This window comes from Drosophila sechellia, chromosome X (assembly GCF_004382195.2).
Source record: "Drosophila sechellia strain sech25 chromosome X, ASM438219v1, whole genome shotgun sequence".
Taxonomy (NCBI): Eukaryota; Metazoa; Arthropoda; class Insecta; order Diptera; family Drosophilidae; genus Drosophila; species Drosophila sechellia.
The window spans coordinates 6,514,549-6,537,696 of record NC_045954.1 but is presented as its reverse complement, the minus strand read 5'-3'; the positions used below and the strand labels follow the sequence as shown (position 1 = coordinate 6,537,696).

At 50.5% G+C, this 23,148-nt stretch overlaps 5 protein-coding genes across 6 annotated transcripts; 2 read left to right on the top strand and 3 right to left on the bottom strand.

Annotated features, from left to right (window-relative positions):
* Positions 1-123: 123 nt before the first annotated feature.
* Positions 124-5,993, top strand: LOC6612197 (E3 ubiquitin-protein ligase znrf2). The gene is made up of 7 exons (XM_002036678.2): positions 124-1,482; positions 2,058-2,184; positions 2,262-2,357; positions 2,435-2,540; positions 3,729-3,799; positions 3,902-4,054; positions 4,123-5,993. The coding sequence occupies exons 1-5, from the start codon at positions 958-960 to the stop codon at positions 3,784-3,786; spliced, it is 912 nt and encodes a 303-aa protein (XP_002036714.1). The 5' UTR covers positions 124-957; the 3' UTR covers positions 3,787-3,799; positions 3,902-4,054; positions 4,123-5,993.
* A 42-nt stretch (positions 5,994-6,035) lies between these two features.
* On the bottom strand, positions 6,036-19,757 carry LOC6612198 (serine/threonine-protein kinase Smg1). 2 transcript variants are annotated; one of them, XM_032725928.1, is made up of 9 exons: positions 19,161-19,757; positions 18,741-19,107; positions 16,393-18,670; positions 12,846-16,325; positions 9,980-10,299; positions 8,580-9,924; positions 7,558-8,526; positions 7,143-7,491; positions 6,036-7,077 (listed from the first exon to the last, which is right to left on the bottom strand). In XM_032725928.1, exons 1-9 carry the CDS (start codon positions 19,549-19,551, stop codon positions 6,878-6,880), a joined length of 9,699 nt encoding a protein of 3,232 aa, XP_032581819.1. In that variant the 5' UTR covers positions 19,552-19,757; the 3' UTR covers positions 6,036-6,877. The 2 variants fall into 2 exon arrangements, with proteins under 2 accessions (XP_032581819.1, XP_032581821.1); XM_032725930.1 differs by having other exon boundaries at positions 18,741-19,104.
* On the top strand, positions 11,283-12,770 carry LOC6612199 (alpha-1A adrenergic receptor). Its single transcript, XM_002036680.2, has 2 exons — positions 11,283-11,982; positions 12,053-12,770. The coding sequence occupies exons 1-2, from the start codon at positions 11,510-11,512 to the stop codon at positions 12,699-12,701; spliced, it is 1,122 nt and encodes a 373-aa protein (XP_002036716.1). The 5' UTR covers positions 11,283-11,509; the 3' UTR covers positions 12,702-12,770.
* A 194-nt stretch (positions 19,758-19,951) lies between the features above and the next one.
* LOC6612200 (ataxin-1-like) lies at positions 19,952-21,209 on the bottom strand. The gene is made up of 3 exons (XM_002036681.2): positions 20,802-21,209; positions 20,519-20,744; positions 19,952-20,465 (listed from the first exon to the last, which is right to left on the bottom strand). Exons 1-3 carry the CDS (start codon positions 20,900-20,902, stop codon positions 20,100-20,102), a joined length of 693 nt encoding a protein of 230 aa, XP_002036717.2. The 5' UTR covers positions 20,903-21,209; the 3' UTR covers positions 19,952-20,099.
* Positions 21,210-21,304: 95 nt separating this feature from the next.
* Positions 21,305-23,143, bottom strand: LOC6612201 (probable dolichyl pyrophosphate Glc1Man9GlcNAc2 alpha-1,3-glucosyltransferase). The gene is made up of 4 exons (XM_002036682.2): positions 22,988-23,143; positions 22,018-22,932; positions 21,844-21,954; positions 21,305-21,776 (listed from the first exon to the last, which is right to left on the bottom strand). Exons 1-4 carry the CDS (start codon positions 23,053-23,055, stop codon positions 21,335-21,337), a joined length of 1,536 nt encoding a protein of 511 aa, XP_002036718.1. The 5' UTR covers positions 23,056-23,143; the 3' UTR covers positions 21,305-21,334.
* Positions 23,144-23,148: the final 5 nt, after the last annotated feature.

The window sequence follows — 23,148 nt, the reverse complement described above, 5'->3', positions numbered from 1 at the left end:
TTATATTTATATTTCAGAAATAAATAAATAATACCCCATGGAGGTTCATGTCCCTGCTAGGTACCCATACAATATCGCCACCATTCTTATTAGAATACCCGTCGACAATCGATTGGCCCTCCCAATTGGACTAACGCCTCTGTTGATATCGAGAAACTCTTTTAATGTAATGTATAAAAAAAAAATAAAAAAAAATATGGAAAACGGTCATTTAAATTGAGAGTGTAATCAAGGCAGATTGGCCAGCAGCGTCGTGTCGCGTCACACCTATTTTTTAGTCGGCGAGAGCAGCAGTAGTGCACCGCGTAGCGTTTGGATCCGATTCCATAGGATTAGGCAGCAGGAGCCAGTTGCAAGTGGCAAGTAGCAAGTAGTAGCAGGCGCAGGAGCAGCTAGTGCCCATCATCAGTCATCGGTTGTCATCGGGAGTCATCATCCGGCGACCGCAGAGGCGACTCGAGTTCCAATATACTGGAGAACCAGAGCAACTGAACACCTGAACATCTAAACATCCCCGGAATCAGCAGGCGGAGCACAAGAAAACGGGGCAGCAACAATAACAATCGCGACTCAACTACGCACCGATTGACGCCCGACCAACCGACCAACCGACCGACCGCCCCCGTCCTTGCCACCTACTCCTACCCCCCTTCCTCTCCTCGAGCACCCGCACTTTTGGCACAAACACCAAAACACACTCACACACACACACGCACACACACACACTTATCAAGCGAGCGACAAAAAAGCGACCGCATTTATCATCCGTACATCGCAAATCGCACATCGCATTGTTTGCTATTGTTGTCTGCTCCGTTTTTCGCACGCGAAGGAGCAGACAAAGAGGACGCGCCGAGGAGGCGGAGAAGTGCAGAAGGCGCTGCTGGAGCAGGAGCAGGAGCTGGTGCAGGCGCAGGTGGACAAAGGTTCGTCGCCCAGTTAATTCCACCAGCATCTATGGGTCAAAAGGCGAGCACCCCGGCGACCAGTGGCCAACAGAGCCCACGCTCCAGGACATTCTCGAGCAGTTCGACAGGAGCCGCCGATTCTGCGCTGCAGCAGCAGCAGCACCAGCACTCGAATCCCGGCCAGAATCGTGGCGGTAACGGCGGCGGCGGTGGCGGCAATGATTCCGCCGGTCAGGGTTTCAATCTGCTGCGCACTTTGCCCGGCCTGCAGGTGTACCACAACCAGAACTCCACGTCCATCGATCGCCAGCGGGCGCGGAGTCTCAGCTCCGTGCCGGATATTCAGCAGCAGGCGCAGCAGCAGCAGCAACAGGGATCTATCACCTCGTCCGGCAGCAGTCCGCATTCGCATCCGCATGCGGCGCACGGCCACCCGGCCGTCGGTGTCTCCGTATCCGTGTCCGGGAATGCGAATGCCAATAGCAACAGCAGCTTCGCAGCCGCCGGGAACAACAATGGATCCGCCATGCAGTCCTACATGCAGCAGAGACGCACCCTCGGCGATTCCATAAGGGTGAGTAGGGTTGCGGGCTTCCTGGAGGGGATTACAACTCGGAGCAGGGCCAGTTTTGAACAACTTCAACCACGGGAACCCATTGGTATTTGGATATACCGAAGGTCAGCGGGTTACTCCTTGATTTATGTGCCTGTCTAATGGAAGCCATTGTCCAATTTGTTCGATATCTATTTTTGGATTCACCAAGGGTAATTCCATTAATAAGCACCTAATAGTTGGGCAAATAAGCCGAATACCAAAAATGTATTCACATTGTATGTACTAATCACCTAATATGGATTTATATATGTACCTCAAATATTGGCATATTTGTATACCATCATTTTCAGTTGGCTTTAAACGTCCCTAAAATTGTATCTAGAACTTCGGACAGCAAGTAGCTTAATTATTCAATGGGCAGATATATGTAGTTTTCACTGGCTCAGAGTACTTAAAAACTAATTTGGTGCAGTTTGGTCTATGAACAGTGGGAGTGATGTAAATGAATCTCCTCAGTCAGTCAGTCGTAGAAATTACGTATGCGCACCGTGGTACCAATTCTAATCGCATATTCCCGCTATCCTCTGTTCCAGGACATGTCAATGACCGGCGGCAGCATCGCCGAGAGCATCGCCCTGGCCGCTTCCGCCACGTCCGCCAATGGGATCGGTCGTGTCTACACGGCCACCTCGCTTCCATCGCACATTTGGTCCTTCAATGGTGAGTCAAGCAGTTCCATCCGATTCCGCTAGATCTCTGATTTCGCTGATTTCCCTGATTTCCCTCAACCATTGCAGGTATCAAGTGCCCCGTGTGCAATAAGTTTGTTTTGCCAGACGACATCGAATGCCATTTAGTCATGTGCCTAACGAAACCACGACTCTCATATAACGGTACGCTCTTTACATAATCCCAATCAATCCCTGCCCATATTCTCAGATTGCCAATGTCTATGTTTATGTTATTCCAGAGGACGTTCTCTCGGACGCCAAGGGCGAGTGCGTCATCTGCCTGGAGGACCTGAGTCCGGGGGACACCATCGCCCGGCTGCCATGCCTCTGCATATATCACAAAGGGTGAGCACGGGGAGATCTCTAAAATCCCAGAAGTAGGGTACTTTCAAATAGCAAATAGTAGTTGAGGAAATGTTTAAATATTTAAATTTAAAATCCAATCCATGGAAAATAATCTACGAATTTAACCAGCCATAACTTCGCAAATTCTACCAATTATTTTGATAATTCTGATGTTTTTTTCACTGGTCTATATTTAGACCATATAAATTATCGAAAATTGGTCAAAAATTAAATTTTCCAATTTTGAACACCATTCGATTGAAAACCAAATAACAAACCTAACGAGGTATGCCGCTTCCTATTTAGACCAATATTTCAATTTTTATGGCAAAAAACGGATTATTTTTCATTCAAAAAATAGCCAAAATGAGTTTAAAAAAAAAAAGGGATATTTTTAAAGGGTTTTTAATCATAATTTGTCCAACAGTCGTCACACGAGAAAAAGACTCACTGTTTTATGCAGCTTAAGAGCAATACTAACGATGCCTAACATTTTTGGAAATATTAAAAAAAATATTTATTTTTGTAAAAATTTTTCTACAATTTGATCATAAAATTTGACCATAAAATTTTTCGAAAAATTTCTAAAAATTAAAAAGTCAAGCCTTGAATGCCAATCGATTGGAAATTGAATTACGAACTCGGCGAGGTATAACATTCCACATTTGGATCATTTTTGGCATTGCTATGGCGGAAATACTTATTTTTTTAAAAGGAAAATGATGAGAAATAAGGGTTTTTGGGAGTTACTTTAAACAGTTAAGACGCAGGATGCAATTGAACTTGGTTCTGGGTTATATAAAACAGATTAAAATTTCAATAGTTGATCAAATATTCCCCAGCTAGTTAAGTCAGTTTATTGCAGACGGTTGTAAACCCGCACAGTAGGGAATTACAATCTTATCTGAAAAGTAATCAAGAAACTTGCCCTTAAAGAGGAAAGTGAACTGGCACAAGCCAAACCGCAAAGCGAAAAAAAAAACGGTAGAACAAAGAGTCAATAACGAGAAATTGAGGAGTGTCTGAGTTTGAATTTTCACTTATCCCACCCCTTTTGGGGCCATAAATTTAAAAATAAGTATGCTCGCATAATGGGCGCTTGCACTGCAAGCACTCACTTTTTTCTCCCCGAAACTAATTACACTTCGTTTGCTACTTTCGCCCCCTCTCCTGCCCCCCACTGCACAGATGCATCGACCGTTGGTTTGAGGTGAATCGCTCCTGCCCTGAGCATCCTGGAGATTAGTAATCCTCGCCAGGTAAGCGCCCGTCGGAGGAGGAAGGGCAAAGATGCCGTCAGCTTTGCCAGCTCGTGCAGTTGCATACTTCTGGACTCACACATCCGTTTGCTGTTGCTGCAGGTCTCGCCGAGTTGTTTGTGTGGAGATGGAGTTATGGAGCAGGAATCGGTTATGGATCTGGAACTGGCCAGCTGGGCGCAGTGCGAGGATGGGTCTGGTCTCTGGGCTGGGACGCGACGCAGATCCCAGGCCCAGTGACCACACACTTTGCACGTAAGTTGGGCAACTTATCTTAACTCTGAAGAGACATATATCATATCATATCATCATACTATTTGCAGCCCTTGGAAAGTGCGACCAGCTGGAGCTTGGAAAGATTGGAGGATGGTACATGGGAGAGGCTATGCCACAAAATGCTGTTCTTGAGCGTGGGATCGAGGCATCGATCATTTGACCTACCGACCGAGAGACCGATCGACCGCTGGGTGAACCCAAAAACACACACAAATCAATTGAAACAAATTAATTTACAATGCTAAACTGGCAGTATAATAGTAATAAACGTAATGCTAATAACAAGTGAATTATATAAGTAACGAAATCAACCAACCCACAAAAACTACAAGAAGAAGGAGAAGATGACGAGAAGGAAGCAACAAGCAGAAGATTTGGAAGATGACGAACGAGATGAGAATGAGAAGGAGGATGAGCGTTAAAGTGTAAAGCGAAGCAACCAACCAACCAACAAAAGAATGTCAACCAATGTGATGTTAAATTTTATATTTTGTACTATGGATAATGATGTAATTGTAATTGTAATGTATATGTATCTATTTATTATTTTAAACAGGACTAAAATAGGATAAAAACAAGCGTAAGAAGAGAACACACACACCACACACAAGAAAATAACAATAACAATTACTATTAATAACTACGTTAAATTAGAAGACAAACAAACGAAAACGAAAAGCAAAGCTACCAAAAAAAAACATAAGAAAAGGAAAAAACAAAAAGATTAAACTTCAAATAAGAATGAAATGTAAGGAGTTTAGAAAACAATTGATCCCATATTTTCGGTGTATTTTAAGATTTGTTCAACAATTCGCAATCGATTCTCTTTGTGTTTATCCATTAGTTATGGCTAGTTATTATTATATTTTAAAAATATTGTAACTTTTTATATCCATGTTTGTTATCAACATTTTGTTTGTGTTTTTGTTTAAACAAAAGAAACATTTTTTTAATTAACGCAAATCGAATGAGAAATATTTGAAATATTCGCCACTATTTGTAATTTGTCAATGTGCAGTTCTGGTCAAACGAAAGCTGAGGACAAATCCGTTTGTATTTCTTTTTTTGTTTTTTTTGTTCAACTGCTTCAAATTGGCCATATAAATATATATATTTATGTATACACATATATTCGGTGTCGGCAGACATTGCTGACTGGTTGTAAACGATGCAGCGGCTATGGAAAACTCAAAGCAATATATGTACGTATGTAGGTTGGATTGAATGCAACCGGTGCATCGTTTACAATCGGCTTCAATCTCTTCAGAAGCTGTGCGTTTATTATCATTACCGATTACGGATTTCGGATTACGGACTAGTGTATATGTTAAATTACTATCCATTATGTTTTACTATCCTTGCTCATCGATATATCCGGATCGCATCGATGATCCGCCAAAGTTTCCTTAGCAACCGGCGCTGCAGTTCAGCGACGGCGGCAGAACGTAATAACTATTTTGTAAATGATATACTTTAATGTACTGTACAGATATACACCCCATACACCATGCGTATATATCATATATAGGATATATATACATATATGAATTGTAACTGTATAACTATAGCGTTGCATTGGCCGATCGAGCATACAACCGATTTCACTCCAAGCGTAAATGTGAAAATAAAAGCGATAATCGTAAACGTAATCGTAACATTTGAATGCAAATTTCCATATTGGTTATATTTGAGAAATCATTTTTTGTATACCGATGGAAAAGTTGGTAACTACGACGAGAGTAATCGAAGCTGAGAAGGCGAAAGAAATAAGAAAAAAAAACAAAAATATTTGAACTTTTATAACCAAGCAAACAGAATAGAGCAAATAAAACGATCTAGGATAACAATTGTCAAGTAAAAACGGATGCGCAATCGAGAAGAACTTTAGAAAATAAATCAGTGATTATATACCACAAAAGTCTTAGCTCACTTTTAGATTCGAAGGAAACGAACATTCACATTTTTATTCAGCATTGCGTTTATTGAAATAACTAAAACGAGAAGGGGCGGCATCGTGAATCGAGTCCGCCACATCGGCTATGAACGGGCATCGTGGATATACATATATATATTGGGTTGTACATATAGTTCTAATGCGGTCACAGATAGTTTGGTAACCAAATTTAATTATGTAAGTGTGTGTGGGGGGGTTGGTTTTGGTTAGGGCGGCTGAAACTAAGAGTGGCTTAACAAGTAATTAAAACACTTCGGGAATTGTGTAAATTAATATATAGTTTATAATCGAATCGTATAGGAAAATTTGCACAACTGCATTTATATAAAAGAAAAAAAAAACGGAGGGCCGGTAAACGAAAAAATTTTGAATTTGAAACCTGGAATATATCGTATCCGATAACGTCATCGAGCCCAGATCTTGCACATCGGGAGCTGTGGGCTGTGGGAGCTGTGTCAGCCGCTGCTACTCTGCTGCTACTCGGCCAGCAACTCAGAATGCGGGTTGCGATCCGAGAGAGCACGTGGCATACGCCACGATCCGCCGGCTACCGGACCACAGCAATCCGTGTCCGTCCGTCTGTTTTTACTTTCGTTTCGTTTCTTTTCGTTTCCTATCGATTATGCAATTACACATGGTTGGTTGGGGGCGGCGGCCAAATTTGTTCCGCCACGGCCTTTGGGGAGTCAGAAGATGCCGTCAGGCTGCGACTGCTTACAGTCCGAAGGAGGTCCTGAAATTCGATTCAGAGGTGGCCCCAATGTTGAATGTAGTAGTCTTTCTCCGCTCCGAGTTTTGATGTGTGTTGTAGTCAAAAGCCCAACAATGCGGCCAGACAGTGTGAGAAATTATACCCACGGCGTCCAGCCCTCGTAGAGCACGGCGAGGTGGTCCGGATTGGAGGCCTCGCGAATGGCATAGTCAACCTGTTCGGCGACGGTGCTGCGCAGGTTGCTATCTGGATCTCGGCCCTCCAGCTTCATCCTAATCTTCTTCCACACAGACACGCCGTACGCATTTCGCTTCTGCTCATGCACATTGTTAGAACCTAAAACATATTAAGAATGTTTAGTTACGCATCCGTCAGAGAGATCCGTCGATGGTCTGCCTTACCTTTGACATGCGTGAAGATTTCGTACGAGTCCGTTTCGCCTGCGTGCTGCATGAAGTCGTCCATGCTCTTGAAGAACTCGTTTACCTCCTGGTTGGCTAACGCCAATATCACCTTCAACTGCTGACGCCAGCTTTGCAGCATTGAAGGCTGCAGAACGCGACGCTCGGAGCAGATATCCTTTCGCAGCTCCTGCAGCCGCATGTAGAAGGACTGCATCAGGCCCTGGCATTCGCGCAGGTGGTCGGATAGTAGCTGCACATTCGCATACTCAAGTTTGCCTTGGCCCTGTGCCTGGGCCTCGGAGCACAGGCTGTGCACATGGAAGCGTGGCATGTTTTCCAGCAGGCGCTGTTTTTTTTAAGAGACACAAAAATATTAAACAATGTTTTGGTTGCATTGCGATTGTCCGCGTACCAGAGTCTCCTTGAGTAGGGTGCAAATGAAACCGTGCTTGCTCTGCTGTTCGCCTTCTATTGCCGCGATCTCGCGGTGCACCTTGCAGGTCTGCTCCTCCAACAACCCCTGCACATTCTCAAGCCAATAGTGATCGATGGCACCTTCCGGGTCCAAGAGCTCCACCACCGACTGCTCCACGGCGCTGATCCTTGAGCTGCTCGCCTGCCATTGCCCGTGCGCAGCCAGCCATTGTTCCAAGTGGTCAACCAGTGCCTGCCCCTCCTCGCCCAGAGCTTCCGCATGTTGCTCCAGGCGGGCTACCGCACCGGCTCCATTAGTCATCTTTTGCAACACCGCCACATGAGCCATTATCCTCTGTTTGATACTCTGCTCACTGCGCAGCAGGTTGTCTATGTGATTACGATTCCAGTTACTGCCCTGCGTCTGCAACTGGCTGAGTTGCGAATCGAGACCAGCTTGTAGTTGCTGCAGGGCAGTCAATTTTTGGTCCAACTCCAGCCAACATTCGCCAATGGCGGCGATAAGTTTCGGGCGGCTGACGATGTGAGGGCCACAGCGCAACTGGCTGCCCAGTGCCTCCGAATAGGCCCAATGCTGAGCGGATGCGGCCATGGTGTGCAGGTCCAATTGCTGACTGATCAGTGCAATTTCCGCCTGCTGCTGCAGCAAAACGCCGTCCGATTGCAGCGAAAGGAAGAGACTCTCGCACAGGTGGTCCGCTTGAACAGGGTCCCCACAGTTGGCGGTGGGTAGACATTGCGGACCGATGGCGGTGTAGAAGTTCCGCGTGAGGATCGGCAGCAGGCCAGCAAGTTTCTCCACTTGGAGGCGATGGATGAAGCCCAAAACAGGTCGGGCTATTTCACGCACATCACAAGTGCGACTGGACTCCAATGCCTCGCTGACCAGGCCGAAGAAGCACTCGTCGTTCAGATCCGTATGACAGGACCTCATTAGACCCAGTTCCTAAAACAAAAAATCGCCTTTAGTTCTGTTCATATAAATATAAATACACTCACCATTATTTGTTGGGCCTGCACATCGTGGACATCCTCGAGCATCGTCTGCAGGCTGCTAACCAGCGAGTCCAACGAGGTGGAGGCCAACAGGAACTGATCGTAGGCGGGCTGCAGGGTTAGCAGAAATCTGCGCTCTGTTGGGAACTGATCCGGCGGCTTATGTCCGTTCTCCATCGTGGCTTCCAAAAACAGCTGACCAAGGCTGGAGGCACTCAAATGGCACAAGGCACTCAACTTACCCAAATTGGGTTGCAGCAGGAGCATTCGATACATGATGGCTGGCAAGTCGTACTCAAAGATCTTCTTCAGATGCGACAGCGCTGAAAGTAGGCTCTCCAAGTGTCCCAGATGCAGATCCTCGTTCTTGTTCATCACCAAAACTCCTTGCGACATGGAGCGCACCAGGTGAATAAAGAGCATCTGGTGTTGCAGCAGTCCCTCGTCGTGGCTGGCCAATGCCTCCTGTTCGTAAGCCGCGAATGCTCCGCCAGCGCGATCCAAGGTACGAACCAAGCTGGCCTTGAGCAGCAGCGGGCTGCAGCCACTCTGGACAATCATGCCCAGCAAAGCGGACGTGGGTGGACCGAGAGTTAGAGCCTGCGACTGCTTGGCGGCATAAAGCTTCGAGACCTCATGCAATTGGGAGCCGAGCCGGTCCCGGGAGTACTCCATGGCCTCCGCGACGCCCACGACATCTGCCTTGCAAATAATAGAACTGGACGGCGAATCGGTATTGCTGGTTGAGTCCACAGTGTAACCGTTCTGGATGTACGATGTAAAGCTGTCGTGGAAGCGAACGAATAGGTTTTGCCGGTGGCTTTGCTCCGGATAGAAGTTCATGACTCCCGCATACTCTTGCAGATGCTGGGAACTCTTCAGTGCCACCTTGTCCATGCGGCCCAGTAGCTCATTCATCTGGCTGCGCATGCTGTCCAGTCCGGACAGCTGTAGAGCCTCTGTCAGCGCAGAAAATTCCTTGGCATTCTCGCAATTCGGGTCCACTTGCAGCCGACCGAGCTGGCCTTGCAGATCAATCAGATGGAAGAGCTGCAGGCATCGAGCATAACTTCTGAGGAGACACTGCACGCGGCCAAAGTCCGGCAGTCGTTCCACACTAAGCGATACCAGTGCATCCGAGTGACCACGACAAACGGCATTACGCTGCGAGGCCGTATTGAAACTGTGGCTCTCGATCGCCGTGCCCAGCGACTTGATTTCGGCGATTAGGGCGCTGCGCTGGTTGAGCTTCACGAGCTCCTGCTCGGCCACCACTTGCTTGGCCTGTGCCGCCTGCAGGTTGCCCACCTCCTGCTGCATTTCCTTCAGCTGCGGTATCAGCTCGGTCCTAACACATACAACGAAATTATAAATATGATATAAGATACGATGGATATACTCACTTGTTGGTGGACCAGTACTTTTGCAGCATGCCCAGTTTGCTTAGGATGGGCTGTCGCTTGTTATCCAATTCATGTGTCTTTCCCTTACTCTTGTCCTTCTTGTGGTACTTAAGATCTCCGCCACCCGGACCATCTGCTCCTCCTCCGCCAGCCGCCTGAGGGAGCTTGGCGTTCAGGGATCGCCGCAGAGCCTGGGCATCGTCGTTGGTGGTCCAATCCACTAGGGGATCGTAGACGAAGGCCTCCAGCAGGGTCAGCAGCGTTTCGCGCTCCTTGCGCATCACCTTCAGTACATATTCACAGCCCAAGCGGAAGGGGCCCTGCAAAAGACGATCGGTTTAATGGTTAATGACGGTGCTTTATGCATAGTATATGTACGAGTATACACATTTATATCACAGCCGTAAATGGGCCATTGGGGTCCATAAATGTACGGCGGAACCGTGTCCATCTGTCGAACAGCGCACAGATATACGATTCGTATTAATATTGGCAATGCTGATTTTATGAAAGCCCTAACCAGAACCTATCCAGAACCAGAAACAGTAACAGAAACAAGCCCGAAACCATAACCATGTTCTACATATACGACCTCGACTGCCATCGACGCTAATCGCTGTTTACAATTGTAGATTGGGCCGCAATTTGCGTGATAAGCCACAATGTCTGTCCTTTTAGATATATATATAATGGACCCCAGATTTACGCCATTTATCCAGTAGGCCAGCCATGTCATCCTTAGATGTGGCTTCAGCAAACTCCTGCTCTGTTCTGATTCATGGAATCTATAATATTTTATCTCAAAGATAATTCAAATATGGGATGAGATCAGAGGGTTGTACCTATATATACTATATATTCTCTCGATTTCTACTTCTAAAAGAACCAAGAGTGGATAACCATGTCAATCGCAATAGTATAGTGCTGGTCTCGAATTTAGAACAATCATGATGATATCACTATTGACTTATAGTTTCTTCGCTTTCATCGAGGAAGTGCAATGGATACTGCTGGAAATTTGGGAATATCAATGATGTATCTGTTTACCACATATCCCAGTTGCTGGCCCTGGCCTTAATCTATTTTGGTCCGCGGAGCTGGGCTAATCTGCTAAAACCCTCAGCGATCTGTTTGGGCATGCATTGGGCCCGGGAGTCCGGACACTCCAAATGCTCGGGGGCAATGGATAGTTTGGCCGGTTGGAGTGGTTGGATTAGCTCGATGGGTGGGTGATTGGTTAGGTAGGTGGATGGTGAATGGTGGTTGGGCCAAAGTGGAGGGCTTATCAACGGATTGCGGTTCTCACGGTGGATCTGGGCGCGCTATCAGTTAACTGGCGGTGACGATGTCGTAAAGCCACCAGCGAAACGTAAACAAACGACGCCCACGGTCCGAGCCGAAACCCAATTGAATCTGAATCCGATCCGAACCGAGCCGAAGTCCTGGCCAAAAGTAGCACAGCTCCAGCTCCCACGGTTGCCAGATAGCCAACCACTGGCGTCGCGTGCGCTTCGTTTTCCATCGTGGCTCATGGCATTTACCAGCAGCTCATCGCCCGCTTGGGATTATCGAAGCTCCCCGGAAGCGTTGGGAGTCGTTCCGTTCCTGTGGCAGCGCCAAAATGCCACGCCAACGGAAATGAGCCTCCAGGCAACCAGCTTCGGTGCCGGCCATCTGCTGTGGCTAGCCATAAATGTCTTCTTGTTTGCCCTCATCCTGGGCGGCAATATTCTGACCATTGTGGCGGTGCGCACCTGCCGCCACCTGCGATCGGTCATCTCCAATCTGTTCATCCTGTCGCTGGCCGTCTCCGACTTCTGTGTGGGACTAGCACTGCCATATCATCTGGTCTTTTACATGGGCTCGGACATTGGGGCCATGAGAGGTCCCTGCCTGCTGCGCTTCTTCCTGCTCATCTGCGCGTGCTGCGTGTCCATGCTGACACTGATCACGATTGCGGTGGATCGGTATATAGCAGTCGTCTATGCCCTGCACTATAGAAGGTAAGGGATCAAGCGAACGCGATAAATCCTAATTCAATGGCTACATATGAGAAACTCTTCGAAATCGCAGATACATGACCCGTCGAGTGGCCTATAGCATCATCATATCCAACTGGTGCTTGGGTGCTTTGGTGGCTCTCCTGCCCGTGTTCTGGAATCGATGGCCGGAGGCACAGGCGTGCGAATTCGACGAAGTTCTCTCGCCCGGTTACATTGCCGGTGTGATAACGCCGGGTTTTGTGATCATCTGGATCTGTATGTTCCTCGTCTACTGGCGCATCATGCGCGAGGCATCAAAGCAGGCACTGCGATTGCGCCAGTCGGTGGTCTACAACACGGATGAGGCCACCACCATGCGGAGTCTGCTGCTCCATCCAGACTGGAAGAGCGTCCAGATAGTGGTCTTCATCATGGGCTGCTTCACGCTCTGTTGGCTACCGTACTTCTGTGTGGCCATTGCCCAGCTATTCAGCATCTGCCGGAGCAGCTCGATGATCTACAAGACGACGTTCTCTCTGGCCATTGCCAACTCTGCTCTCAATCCGATCATCTACTCGTGGAAGAACTCCGGCTTCCGGCGAGCCTTTGCCCAAACACTATGCTGCCGAACGGCGAGGCAGTGCGAGGATCAGTTGCCGGCGGACAGCAAGCACCGCATGGAGGTCACATCCTCATCCACGAGCTACCAGCAGGAGATCAAACCGAAGGCCACTCAGTGACCAACGGAAACCCAGCTTTAACTTGGAATTAAATAGAGATGATAGCAATAAAAGTGGACAATATCTTTAGGAGAACCGTTTCTTAACCCCCCCAGCAGCGATTTGTTGAGATGCTTAATTGGTATAGGATGATAGTAGACTTACCTCGATTCCCGTGATGCCCATGGCTTCCACTAGATTCTGTGTGAGACGGAAAGGCACCTTCTCGGGGATGCGCAGGGTGCGCCCCTTCTCGAAGCACACGTTGTAGTCGATGTGCACGATGTCGCCGCTTCCCAGGTTGATTAGCACGTTGTCCAAATGACGATCGCCCAGGCCAATGATGTAGCCAATCATCGACATGACCGACATGCAGCGGACATAGCGACGCACCGATTGCCGCCACTCGGCAGAATTTCCCGCCTGGCACCACAGTTCGCGGGCAAGCAGATCACTGGGTGTTTCCTGCGACAATTCGGCGAGCACTTGGAGCAGGACGGAGATCGGCCACGTGCGTCGTGGATCGCTCACCTGCATATTGTGCTTGGTCAACAGGGGCGAGAGTTTGTTGTAGAACAAGTCCGTGAAACGTCGCGGGACATGTGCCGCAGCACCGGCTCCCGCATTCGCAGCAACTTGAGACCGTCTCTGTTGCCACTTCTTGTAGAGCGCAAAGACTGGTGTGACCCCGTCCACCCAGCTAATCAGTCCGGATTGCGGTCCCAATGGTATAACCGAATAGTGGTGGGCACGATAGCAGCCATTGCCGGGCGCGTCGCTGCGGCAGGCCATGATGGCATTCGAGATGGACAGGAACTGCATGATGCGCTCGTCCAGATGGAGATCCTCCATGCCCTTGAACAGGAACGTGTAGCGCTGACCATTGCTGCCGTAGAAGGCCACCTTTTTCGGTTTCGTCTTGGTGGGCAAAACGCACACCGTACTCTCGACGCTCTCGATGTACACCTGATCCCCATCCGGCCCATGTGCATCCAGGCCTGGCATGGAGATACGCATGCGTCCAATGCCACAGAGCACCGGGCTTATATTCTGCATTTTGAGCGTGTTGCCCGAGCCGCGGATCATGTTCGATTGCAAGATGTGGTACAGCTGCTTCAGCTTATCCCATGCCTCCGGATAGCGTCGATTTCGCAGTGCATCCACGGTGACCCGTATGGGAGCATCGAAACGCTTGCGGAAACTACGCTCATAGGTGGTCTCCGGCGGACGGGCGGTGACCGCGATCAGGGCTTCCAGATCGGCGAGCAATTGAGGTCGCCAGACATTGAAGCGGTTATTCTTGCCCTCGTGATCGTCCGGACGGAAATCGGTTGCCAGCGCACTCACACGACTCACATAAGTATTGTAGATGTGGGCCAGCGAGTGGATCCAGTACTCGTCCCACAGCAGGCAAACGCGGCGCAGTTCCTTCACCATCAGCTTCACATGCTGCACTGCCTCCGGCGCCTGTTTCGAGAGCTCTCCCATCAGATAGCCGTAGCAGCAGGCGTCATCCGTGGCTGGTTGCGCTGTCGCGGGCGGTGCTACTGCATCCAGTTGATCCCTGTTGGCACCGACGACGGCCGGAAAGATAACCAGCTGGGGGCGACTCTTGGCCAGGCGACAGAGCAGATCACTAACGCTCTTTCGCACATAGGGTTCGTGGTGATTCAGTCGGCTGAATAGCTGCGGAATGATCACTTTCCAGGGGGCAATGGGCGTGGTGTGCAGTCCCTGCTCCAGAACTTCCTGCAGACCGCTGGCGTGCTTCACAATCAAGCGGAGGAGACGAAGCGTCGTTGTCACCAGGTTGCTATCATCCACATGGAAACGTTCTCCTCCAGGCTTCTCCGGACCCGAACCCGATTTAAAGCTAAGATATTGGAAGTACGAACGCGCTGCATCCTTGTAATAATCATATGTGTTGGCTATGGCCCGCCGCCAGATCTGCAAAATGGCATCCAGCGCTTCCGGCGTTTTATCCGCCAAAAAGGTCAGACGACGCAGACGGTTCTTGGCCGCCTCGTCGTCGCGGGCACGCGCCACCTCCGGACACACCTCTACACAGTTCGCCGGCGGCTGTTCCATGCTCAGTGCCTGGAGGAGCTCGTCCAATTGTTCGTTTTCCAGCGGCTGGGCAATGTCCAGCGCCTGGCTGATAGCCGTCGCATCGGCCTGGGTGAGCACACAGCAGCTGTCCACGATCTTCTTGCCCCATCGATAGCACCAATTGCCGTAGGCTATCAAAGCTTCCGCGTGGTTGGGACGCTGCTGTAAACAAGAATGGACCAGTCGGGCAACCAGATGTTCGGCTTGGGGAATGGCCAACGGTTGGCTGGAGTCAGAGGTCAGCGGACATTCCGGCAGCTGATCCAGCAGTTGAATCAATACAGGCGACTGATTGGTGGTCAAGCCATTGCAAGTCCGGCCGGATATCCAATCGGAGAGGTTAAGCAAGAGATCAGCACCCGCGGCCGGTTGATTGTTGCTCTTCTGGATATTCAGGCATAGGGCGGCGCATACATCAATCGAAGAACTTAAATCGCCGCTCTGTTTCTCCGTTTGCTGCTGCTGAAGATGCAGGCACTGGACCAGCTCACTGTAGCCGCGAAGCATCTCCGGATTATCCGTCTGCACTCCCTGTTCCAGTGAAAATAGATCGGCTATCTCGCCTATCGGCTGACCGAAAAACTGGCTGAGCAGGGTTTCCGCTAGCTGAAGATTGCCTTCCTCTCGCGCCGCAGCAGCTGCGTCCAAGCAAAGCGTTTCCCAGCTGCCAGGCGCACAATGCTGTCGGAGCAATTGTGTCCATGCCAGACAGCGCATTAAAATGACACTGGAAACGAATTTGGAGCGGTTTTGACATCTCGCCGAGATCACGGGCAGCAGAGACAACTCCTGACCGCCACTGACTCCTTGGACTATGTGCCGTAGCAGGGTGAGCTCTTTGCAGGATCTTTGATCAAAGCTGGTATTCAGCAGACTGTCTCGCCATTGGGTGTCCAGTAGGTTTTTTGCCTGATCTGGCAGACAACGGTCTTCTAATAGCTTGTGCAGCACAATATCCTCGGTTCGTTGACGCACATGGATGGCTGAAAAGCTGGCACGTTCGGTTACGCCACTTGATGACACAGACTCGTCCCAGTTGCTGGGCCAGAGGCTCAACTGCTGCAAGGCTCCTCCGAATTCGTCCATCGAGGAGCACGCTTCCTGGCCCTTGGCCAAAAGCCGTTCCAGTGCATTTACCTCCACATTGCTGCGTTGCAGAAAGGGATTCAGTTCTCTGTCCTCCGGTCGCGTCATATGCTGCTGCTTCAGCTCCACCAGCTGGGACCACTGACCCAGATCTTGCAAGCACTGCATCATCTGCGCCACAACGAACTGTCGCGTATGCGGCTCCAGTTCCGACTGCTGCTCCTTCTCGGCCAGGATAGTTTTGTAGCCGGCAAGTGCAGATTCCCGCTTTCCGGCCGCCTGATCCGCCGCGTACTTTAGCCACTTGTAGGATTTGCTGCTCTTGCCACTAGCCCAAAGGCGCAGACCTCGCAGCGAGTCCGATTCTTGGCAACTGATCAAGGCCCAGGCCATGTAAACGATGGCCTGACTGTAGGTGGGATCTTGCGTCTGTGGGTTAACCAGAATTTGCTGCAAGGAAGTGACAAAAAAAAAACTCAGTTGGCCACTTAAGTGAACGTCTCCATGTCTAACTCACCTGGGCATATCGGATAACCAGTTCTGGTTGCTGCACATGCATGGCAATGATGACCACACCAATACGAATACGATTGAACCAGGACTGACAAGTGGGATTGTTCAGGCGGAAGAAGGCAGCCACTGGCTTTTGCGGGGGACGCAGCGCAAAGGCGCTTCCCTCGGCGGCGTTGTAGATGAGCTTCTCCAGCACATCGAGGAAGCCTAACAGCAGACTGAGATTGCTTTGCATGTTCAGGAGCTCCTCCAACGACAGGGTGTCCATGGCTGAGCACTCCATCTCCTTGGCACAGCCACTCAGCAATCTGGCATGTCGCATGATAATGGCCTCGAATCCGAAGAACGTATCCTGAGGCTTTCCCAACGTTGTGCGCAGTCGCTGTTCCACACAGTATCTGGCTGCTTCGAATTGCAGCCAGGCGGTGGCCAATCGCTGGCAGCGCTTGGTGCACTGCGACAGATTCATCTGTCGTTCATCCTGCGGAGCCACCTGGCAGCTACGAACGAACAGCTCGCGCAGACAGTGGACCAGTGATTCTTGCTCCGGTTTCTGTACTCGTTCAAAGAAATCGCGGAAGACGGTGTCGCGTACTGCACTCCATTGACTAATCCTTTGCTGCCAAACGCTAACGCGTCTGCTCGTCATCCCCGGCATTAATGATTCACAGCCGGTGAGGGTAAGATGCAATGGCAACTGGGCGTAGATTTGGAAATAGGGTGCATGGCAATTCGTGGAGACCATCTGCAGCTGCTGTAGCGCCGTATCGCGGTACAGGATCAGGAGCTGTGGATATTTTGCTAGCCTTTCCAGGCCGTAGTCCAGGACAGTTTGGATGCAGGCAGCACTTTCCAAGGGTGTCAATTTGGAGGCGGTGGCTGCAATGTTGCGGCATATTCCACGGAAGTTCTCCTGTTCCATAAGCAGATCACTTTTCTCGCGGCATTCTCTCAAGAGCATCTCTACCCACTGCAGTAACACCCTTAGGTTTTGCGGCGTCAGCTGGTGAGCCTGTCCCAGAACCGAATCCAGGAAGCGAAGTATGGTAGCAAAATTGTTTGCCGTTGGGGAGGTGTTCTCTGCCGACAGTTCCTGATCACGAAGCAAGCTCGAGTTGGTGCGGAAATTGTGATTCGCCTGGCAGTGGACCACGAGCAGACCGAAAATGGCCTGTTGAGCTGCGGGATATCTGCCCCAGAGTTTCAGCTCGTGGGCCCTGCAATTGGTGAGGAGCAGCTCCAGAATCGATGGCTTGCATGCGTACATGCCAATGATGGAAGATGTTTGCTTAGCCAGGGCAGCCAGAGCGGACAGATGGAAAACGAGAAGCACGCTCGCCTCGTTGGCTTTACTTGAGGACTTCCTCGTTCTCGGTGGTACAGTGAAAATCAGTTTTTCCAGACAGACGTCAATGTCGTCAACAAGATATTTATACGCCTGCTGAAGCAGCGGCACATTCCGGATGAGCAGTATCTCCTGGCATGTGCGCAGTAGCAGCTTGTAAGAACTGTCACCATGTGATTGAAGCCTAACCTTCGCCATATTGGGATTGGATTGGAATATAAAGTGCACCAGGCTCGGCGTTAGACGGGCTCGCAACCTTCTCACCGTGCAAAGCAGCAGATAAAGGAAACTTTGGCGCTGCAGCTTTGTCATAGAATTCATCAGTTCGACCTGATCAAGCAGCACCTGCTCCAACAATATCGGATCAAGGCCTGTAAAGTTATTCAACAGGCAGATGCAGAGCAGTTCGTTTATATTGACCAATGCCTCCGTATTCGAGTGCAGGGTGGGCATTAGTTTGATTAGATGATCCACGGCCATCTGTACGATGCATTCACAGGTGGGCATGCCCACGAATATCTGCATGCGGGCCAGGCACTTAAGCAGCGTGTTAAAGGCACCAACGAAGGCTCCCACACGCTCCGCTGTGTTCACGAGTTCCCCTTCCTCCGGCGTGGTGATATCCTCAACAAACTGATCCAACAAACCGTAACTGAAATCGATCTGCTTGCTAAAGAATGGCGTCAATTGCTCCAGTACCTGTGCACAGTGGGTCTTCAGGTGCGTGGGCTGGCCGGCCTCCAGTTGCCAACCGATAACGATGTCCACTACGTCGGTGAAGTGGCACTCGAAGGTCTCCCCGTAGCTGGCTGCGAACTGCACCAGCGTGTTGCTGACGACAATGAAGATGTCGCCGTTCTCCGCATTCTCCAGAAAATCCTTCAGCAGCAGCATGATTTTGTCGGCGTACATGTGCAGCTCGCACTTGGTGTCGCAGCTACATTTGGATTGGGATGGGTTATAAAAAAGACGAACAATGCTAATGGGGAGGGCAGGGAATGTGTCACCTCAGTGTGGCGCGGAGGGCCATGATCAGGTACTTCTGCATGCGCTTGCTACTCTTGTAGTTCTTCACGATAAACTCCTCGTAAATGGGATACGACTTGCGGTTGATATAGCCAATCAGGCCGAGAGTCTTGCTGCACTCCTCCAGAACCGGCGGCGGGCATTGCTTGTATATGGTGAGCATGTTGTCCAGAATCCACACGAAGGAGCATGTCATGTAGCCCATGTTGATGGGCGTGCGCACCGCTTGATCCAGTTTGCCGCACAGCTCCAGAGACACGGTGAGATTGCTCTCGTTAATTAGCCTGCGGATAATCTTGGACAGACGCAGATCTTCGCCATTGGCAATCGGGTTGACCGTATCGCCTGCTGAGATGGAAAAATTGAAACGATTGTCGCAACTGTCAAAACTGTCGACTTACCTTTGCATTGGTAAGCCTTCCGGTGATTTTGGACCACTGCCTGCCCTTTGCCAATATCATGGTTCATGTTGCGCAGTGCATTGGCGAACGCCTGCGCAACGTCGTGCGACTTACCACCACCACCAGATGACCACATGGATTCACTGCCTCCCAAGCCGGCAATATTGCCGCTTCTGTTGGCGCTACCCTTCCCGCTGCCTTTACCACCGCCGCCTTTACCACCGCCGCTTTCGCTGTTGCTGCCAACGTGATTGCCATTGTTGTTCAGCAGAACGCGGTCGATTTCCGCGTGGAACGCGGAGGACGCCTCCTCCTCGGTTCCAGCTCCGTTGCAGTTTTCTGGGTGGATCGCGTTCTTCATGGAGGGAATTGGCGAAGCTAGCGCAGACATCGAATGGCTGCGGAGTTCGTCATTAACCACTGTTTTGCGTAGATATTCACAGTTTAGTTTACACTAATTATTTCGTTCTTTTCCTTTTCTTTTCTTGCTGCAACAATCGTGCCAATCAGTTATCGATAGAAACAGCTGACGCTGGCGCTCAACGGGCCATCGAATCCGATGTTCCCTGTGTAATTTTTCACTGCACCACAACTGGGATGTGTTCTGCAATCAGAATGCTTGACAGGAGGATTGACTTGTCATCCAAATTGTCCAGCATTCTTGGATTAACACTTCGGAGAATCGTGACACGAGCACTTCGTGCGTCAAGAAGAACTGTTGAATGCAGTGGATATCGGCCAAAGTGGCATCTCTGTTATATTTGGCGCGCAATTTGAGCTTGAAATTGAAATTACAGCTAATTTAAACTTTATTCCAGAAAATTAAGCAAAATGCAGTGTGATTTTTGTACATAGATTACATTTGTATATGCGTAGCGTACTCAAGGAATAGCGTTCAATATATTCCTGAAACGTCAGCTGAATCATCAAATTTGTCGCCTAATAGTTTAGCTTTCCCATCATGTGCTGGGTGTAGACGGCCACAAAACTGGCCATTTGGGCGTACATCTCGTACGGATGTTTAAACGGCGGAAATCCATAGCTTCCGGTAGGCGGAGAACCCATAGGCACTGGCATTTCCATGGACGTGGGCAGAGTAGGAGGCGGACACGGTGGTGGCGGGGCCGGCGGAGGCGGACATGGTGCGGCGGGCTGCTCGCGTGGCACCAGCGATAAACAGATGTCGCCCACCTGCAGCTGCTGGCACTTGAGCTCGTACAGCTGCAGCGACAACTGTGGATCGCAGGAAGCCCATCCTTGTCCGTAAACAAACATCGGATGACCCGGCTTCACCTGCAAGTCCATCTAAAACATTGGTCAGTGGTTAGACGAATATGGGTAGAGATTGGCGAACCCACCTTGGCGTGGTGAGTGTCGTAGCTGAAGGTGAGGGTCACCAGGCTGGGGCATCCACTCCGGTCTATCCTCACTACTGTCGCCTCTCGTAGCTCAAATAGTTGACTGCGCAGCGCCGACTGGATGAAGTCCTCGGTGCGTATGTCCTCTACGCGGCGCATGGTCCCGCTAGCCAGTTCAATGTAGGATCCCCGGCGAAAGCAGGAAGCAGAGTCGTCGGAGAACCCACTAAAATTGAGGCAACTGATTAACTGGATGAGGGAAAGTGCCGAATCGTTTGCTTACTTGCTGGACCAGTGCTGTTGCGACGGAGGAGGAAGAGACGGTGGTTGCCTCCCGATTGGATCGTAGCCGCGGCCATAGGAGAGTTCCATGTGCATCTGCATGTCGATCTGTTCGTGTGGACGGAAGCTCGTCAACTGAAGTATTCCCTGCCCAGGCTGGCAATTGATATACACTTATTCATTGAGTTCCAGCGTGTTTTCCACGGTTTTTCCAGGAATGTCACCCACTCGGACGGACGGCCGGCCGACCATTCCGTCTCGTACCTGTTTTATAGCCCATAAGGCCATAATCTGGTCGTGCCAACAGGTACGTGGCACCTTAGACGCCGCCGGTGATCGCTACCTGCCCACCGAATTCCGCTTAACAGCCATTGTTCGTTGTCCATTGTGCCGATCGGACCAGAGAATCCTGGCCAGCGGCGCCGAACTGGCTGTTGCGCCAGGCGCCTTGAAGACTGCTCGGCTGCACCACCACTCTGAATGCAAGACGTGACCAATTGCGGATTTCTGCTGAAGCCCTTTATAGTGCTCCGTTTATTTGGTTTTTCGTTTTCTCTTAACAGCGGCCGCGGATGTGGACGATGCAATGGCCACCTTGCCCCAGCTGATGCCCAGAGCGTACAGATAGTAGGCCCCAAAGAAGTAGAGCACTCCCAACGCCGAGTACACGGAGGTCAGAAGCAGGGGCAGGAAGGGCAGGCGCTGGTCCAGGTGCAGCAGGAACGAGAGCAGATGCTCGTACAGCGGAATGGCCAGAAAGCCCAGCATGTATAGCCACTCCAGCGTGTGGAAGCCTCGGAAGCCGGGGAAGATGCGATACAACTGGCCGTACATCATTGCCACGTACGACATGTACAGGGAATACCGGGGAATGTACAGATCCGCATCGAAGAGCAGCGGAAACAGAGAGAAATAGCCGGCAATGCCAAGGACATAGGCGTATCTGGCATCATCCCGGTTAACCAGCGTGAGCAAACTGAAAAAGGGTGGGCCTGTTAGTAGGATTGCTTCATTTTGATTTACCTGAGGGGAAGAGAACTCACCAGAGCGGAAGGAGCACCATTAAGATGGCCTTCTCGTGCACATGCCATCCGAAGACGAAGGATGAGCAGCCGCACAAAACCACGGCGCGCAGGAAGACCAGCGGACTTTGTCTGCAAGGAGATGGCGAATTAGTTTACTGCGATATCTTGGAATCCAGACGAGGATAGCCTTACTTCTTGGGACTGCGGAAAAGTTTCACCAGAATGGGCAGCATGAAGAGAGCGGTCAGGGCAAAAGTCACAGGCGGCGTGATGGCTGGTAGCACCGAGTGCCTGACCTCCTGGACCAATCCTGACGTCGTCGAGGCACCGCCATCATGTACCTTCAAAACTCCGGCGGCCACCTTGTCGGCGGTATTGTACAGCGCCCAGAAGTTGGGTGCCCAGTAGGCGTGCGTTAGGCCACGCTTGAAAGGAAACAGGCGGGACAGGACTTGCGGCAATTGCTTCCAGAACGGTCCGAAGGACACGGCGAACGGAGTGAGTCCAACGACCAGCAGCTTGATAACGGCGCCCACCGCAGACGCCACACTCGCCTGCTCCAGGCAATAGAAACGCAGCAGGTAGACCCCAAAAGCGGGCGCCATGTACAGAAAGATGTGCTTAAAGTTGAGCAGCACGGCGAAGGCAAAAGCGCTCCATAGGAACCGCTGCCGGATGAGCGAACCGATGCTCAGGAGCAGTATGCCGAACAGCAAGCCATTGTACTGGAAGTGAATGTGGTCCACGAAGAGCAGTCCCACGTTGAGGAGCAGCAACATGGAGCCGGCAAAGAACTGCTGCGTATCTCTGGCCAATCCCAGCGAACCCAGGCAGCTGCGCACGCCGAGCACATAAACTAGATCCGTAGCAATCACCGAGAGCCGCTGGAAGTAAACGGTGGCCTTGGACTCGTAGTTCAGGTTATCCACCACCAGCATCCGTGGATCTACGTACTTGGCCACCTGCGAGAGCAGCCACTCGAAGTAGGCGAAGAACGGCGGGTAGTCCAGTGTCCACTCGCTGGTGGCGTCCACATACCACTGATTCAACGGCAAACTGTGGGTGATAGCCAGCCAGTTGCGATGGACTTCGAAATCCGTGGAATGGCTAAGGATGAAGTTGTTTTAGTGGGTTTGATAAGTGCACAGAGCACTGCACTTACTAGGCTGGAATCAGGAGGATCTTCAGGCCGGTGGCTATGCCCACCAGGTGCCAGAAGAGGTCCTTCATCTTCGTTTCTCTCGGGGATTGGGATTGTAGTTGCAAGTTTGGATTCGATTCGTTCCTTATCAGCGGTGAGTGCTGTCCGATCTGGCTTGAAAG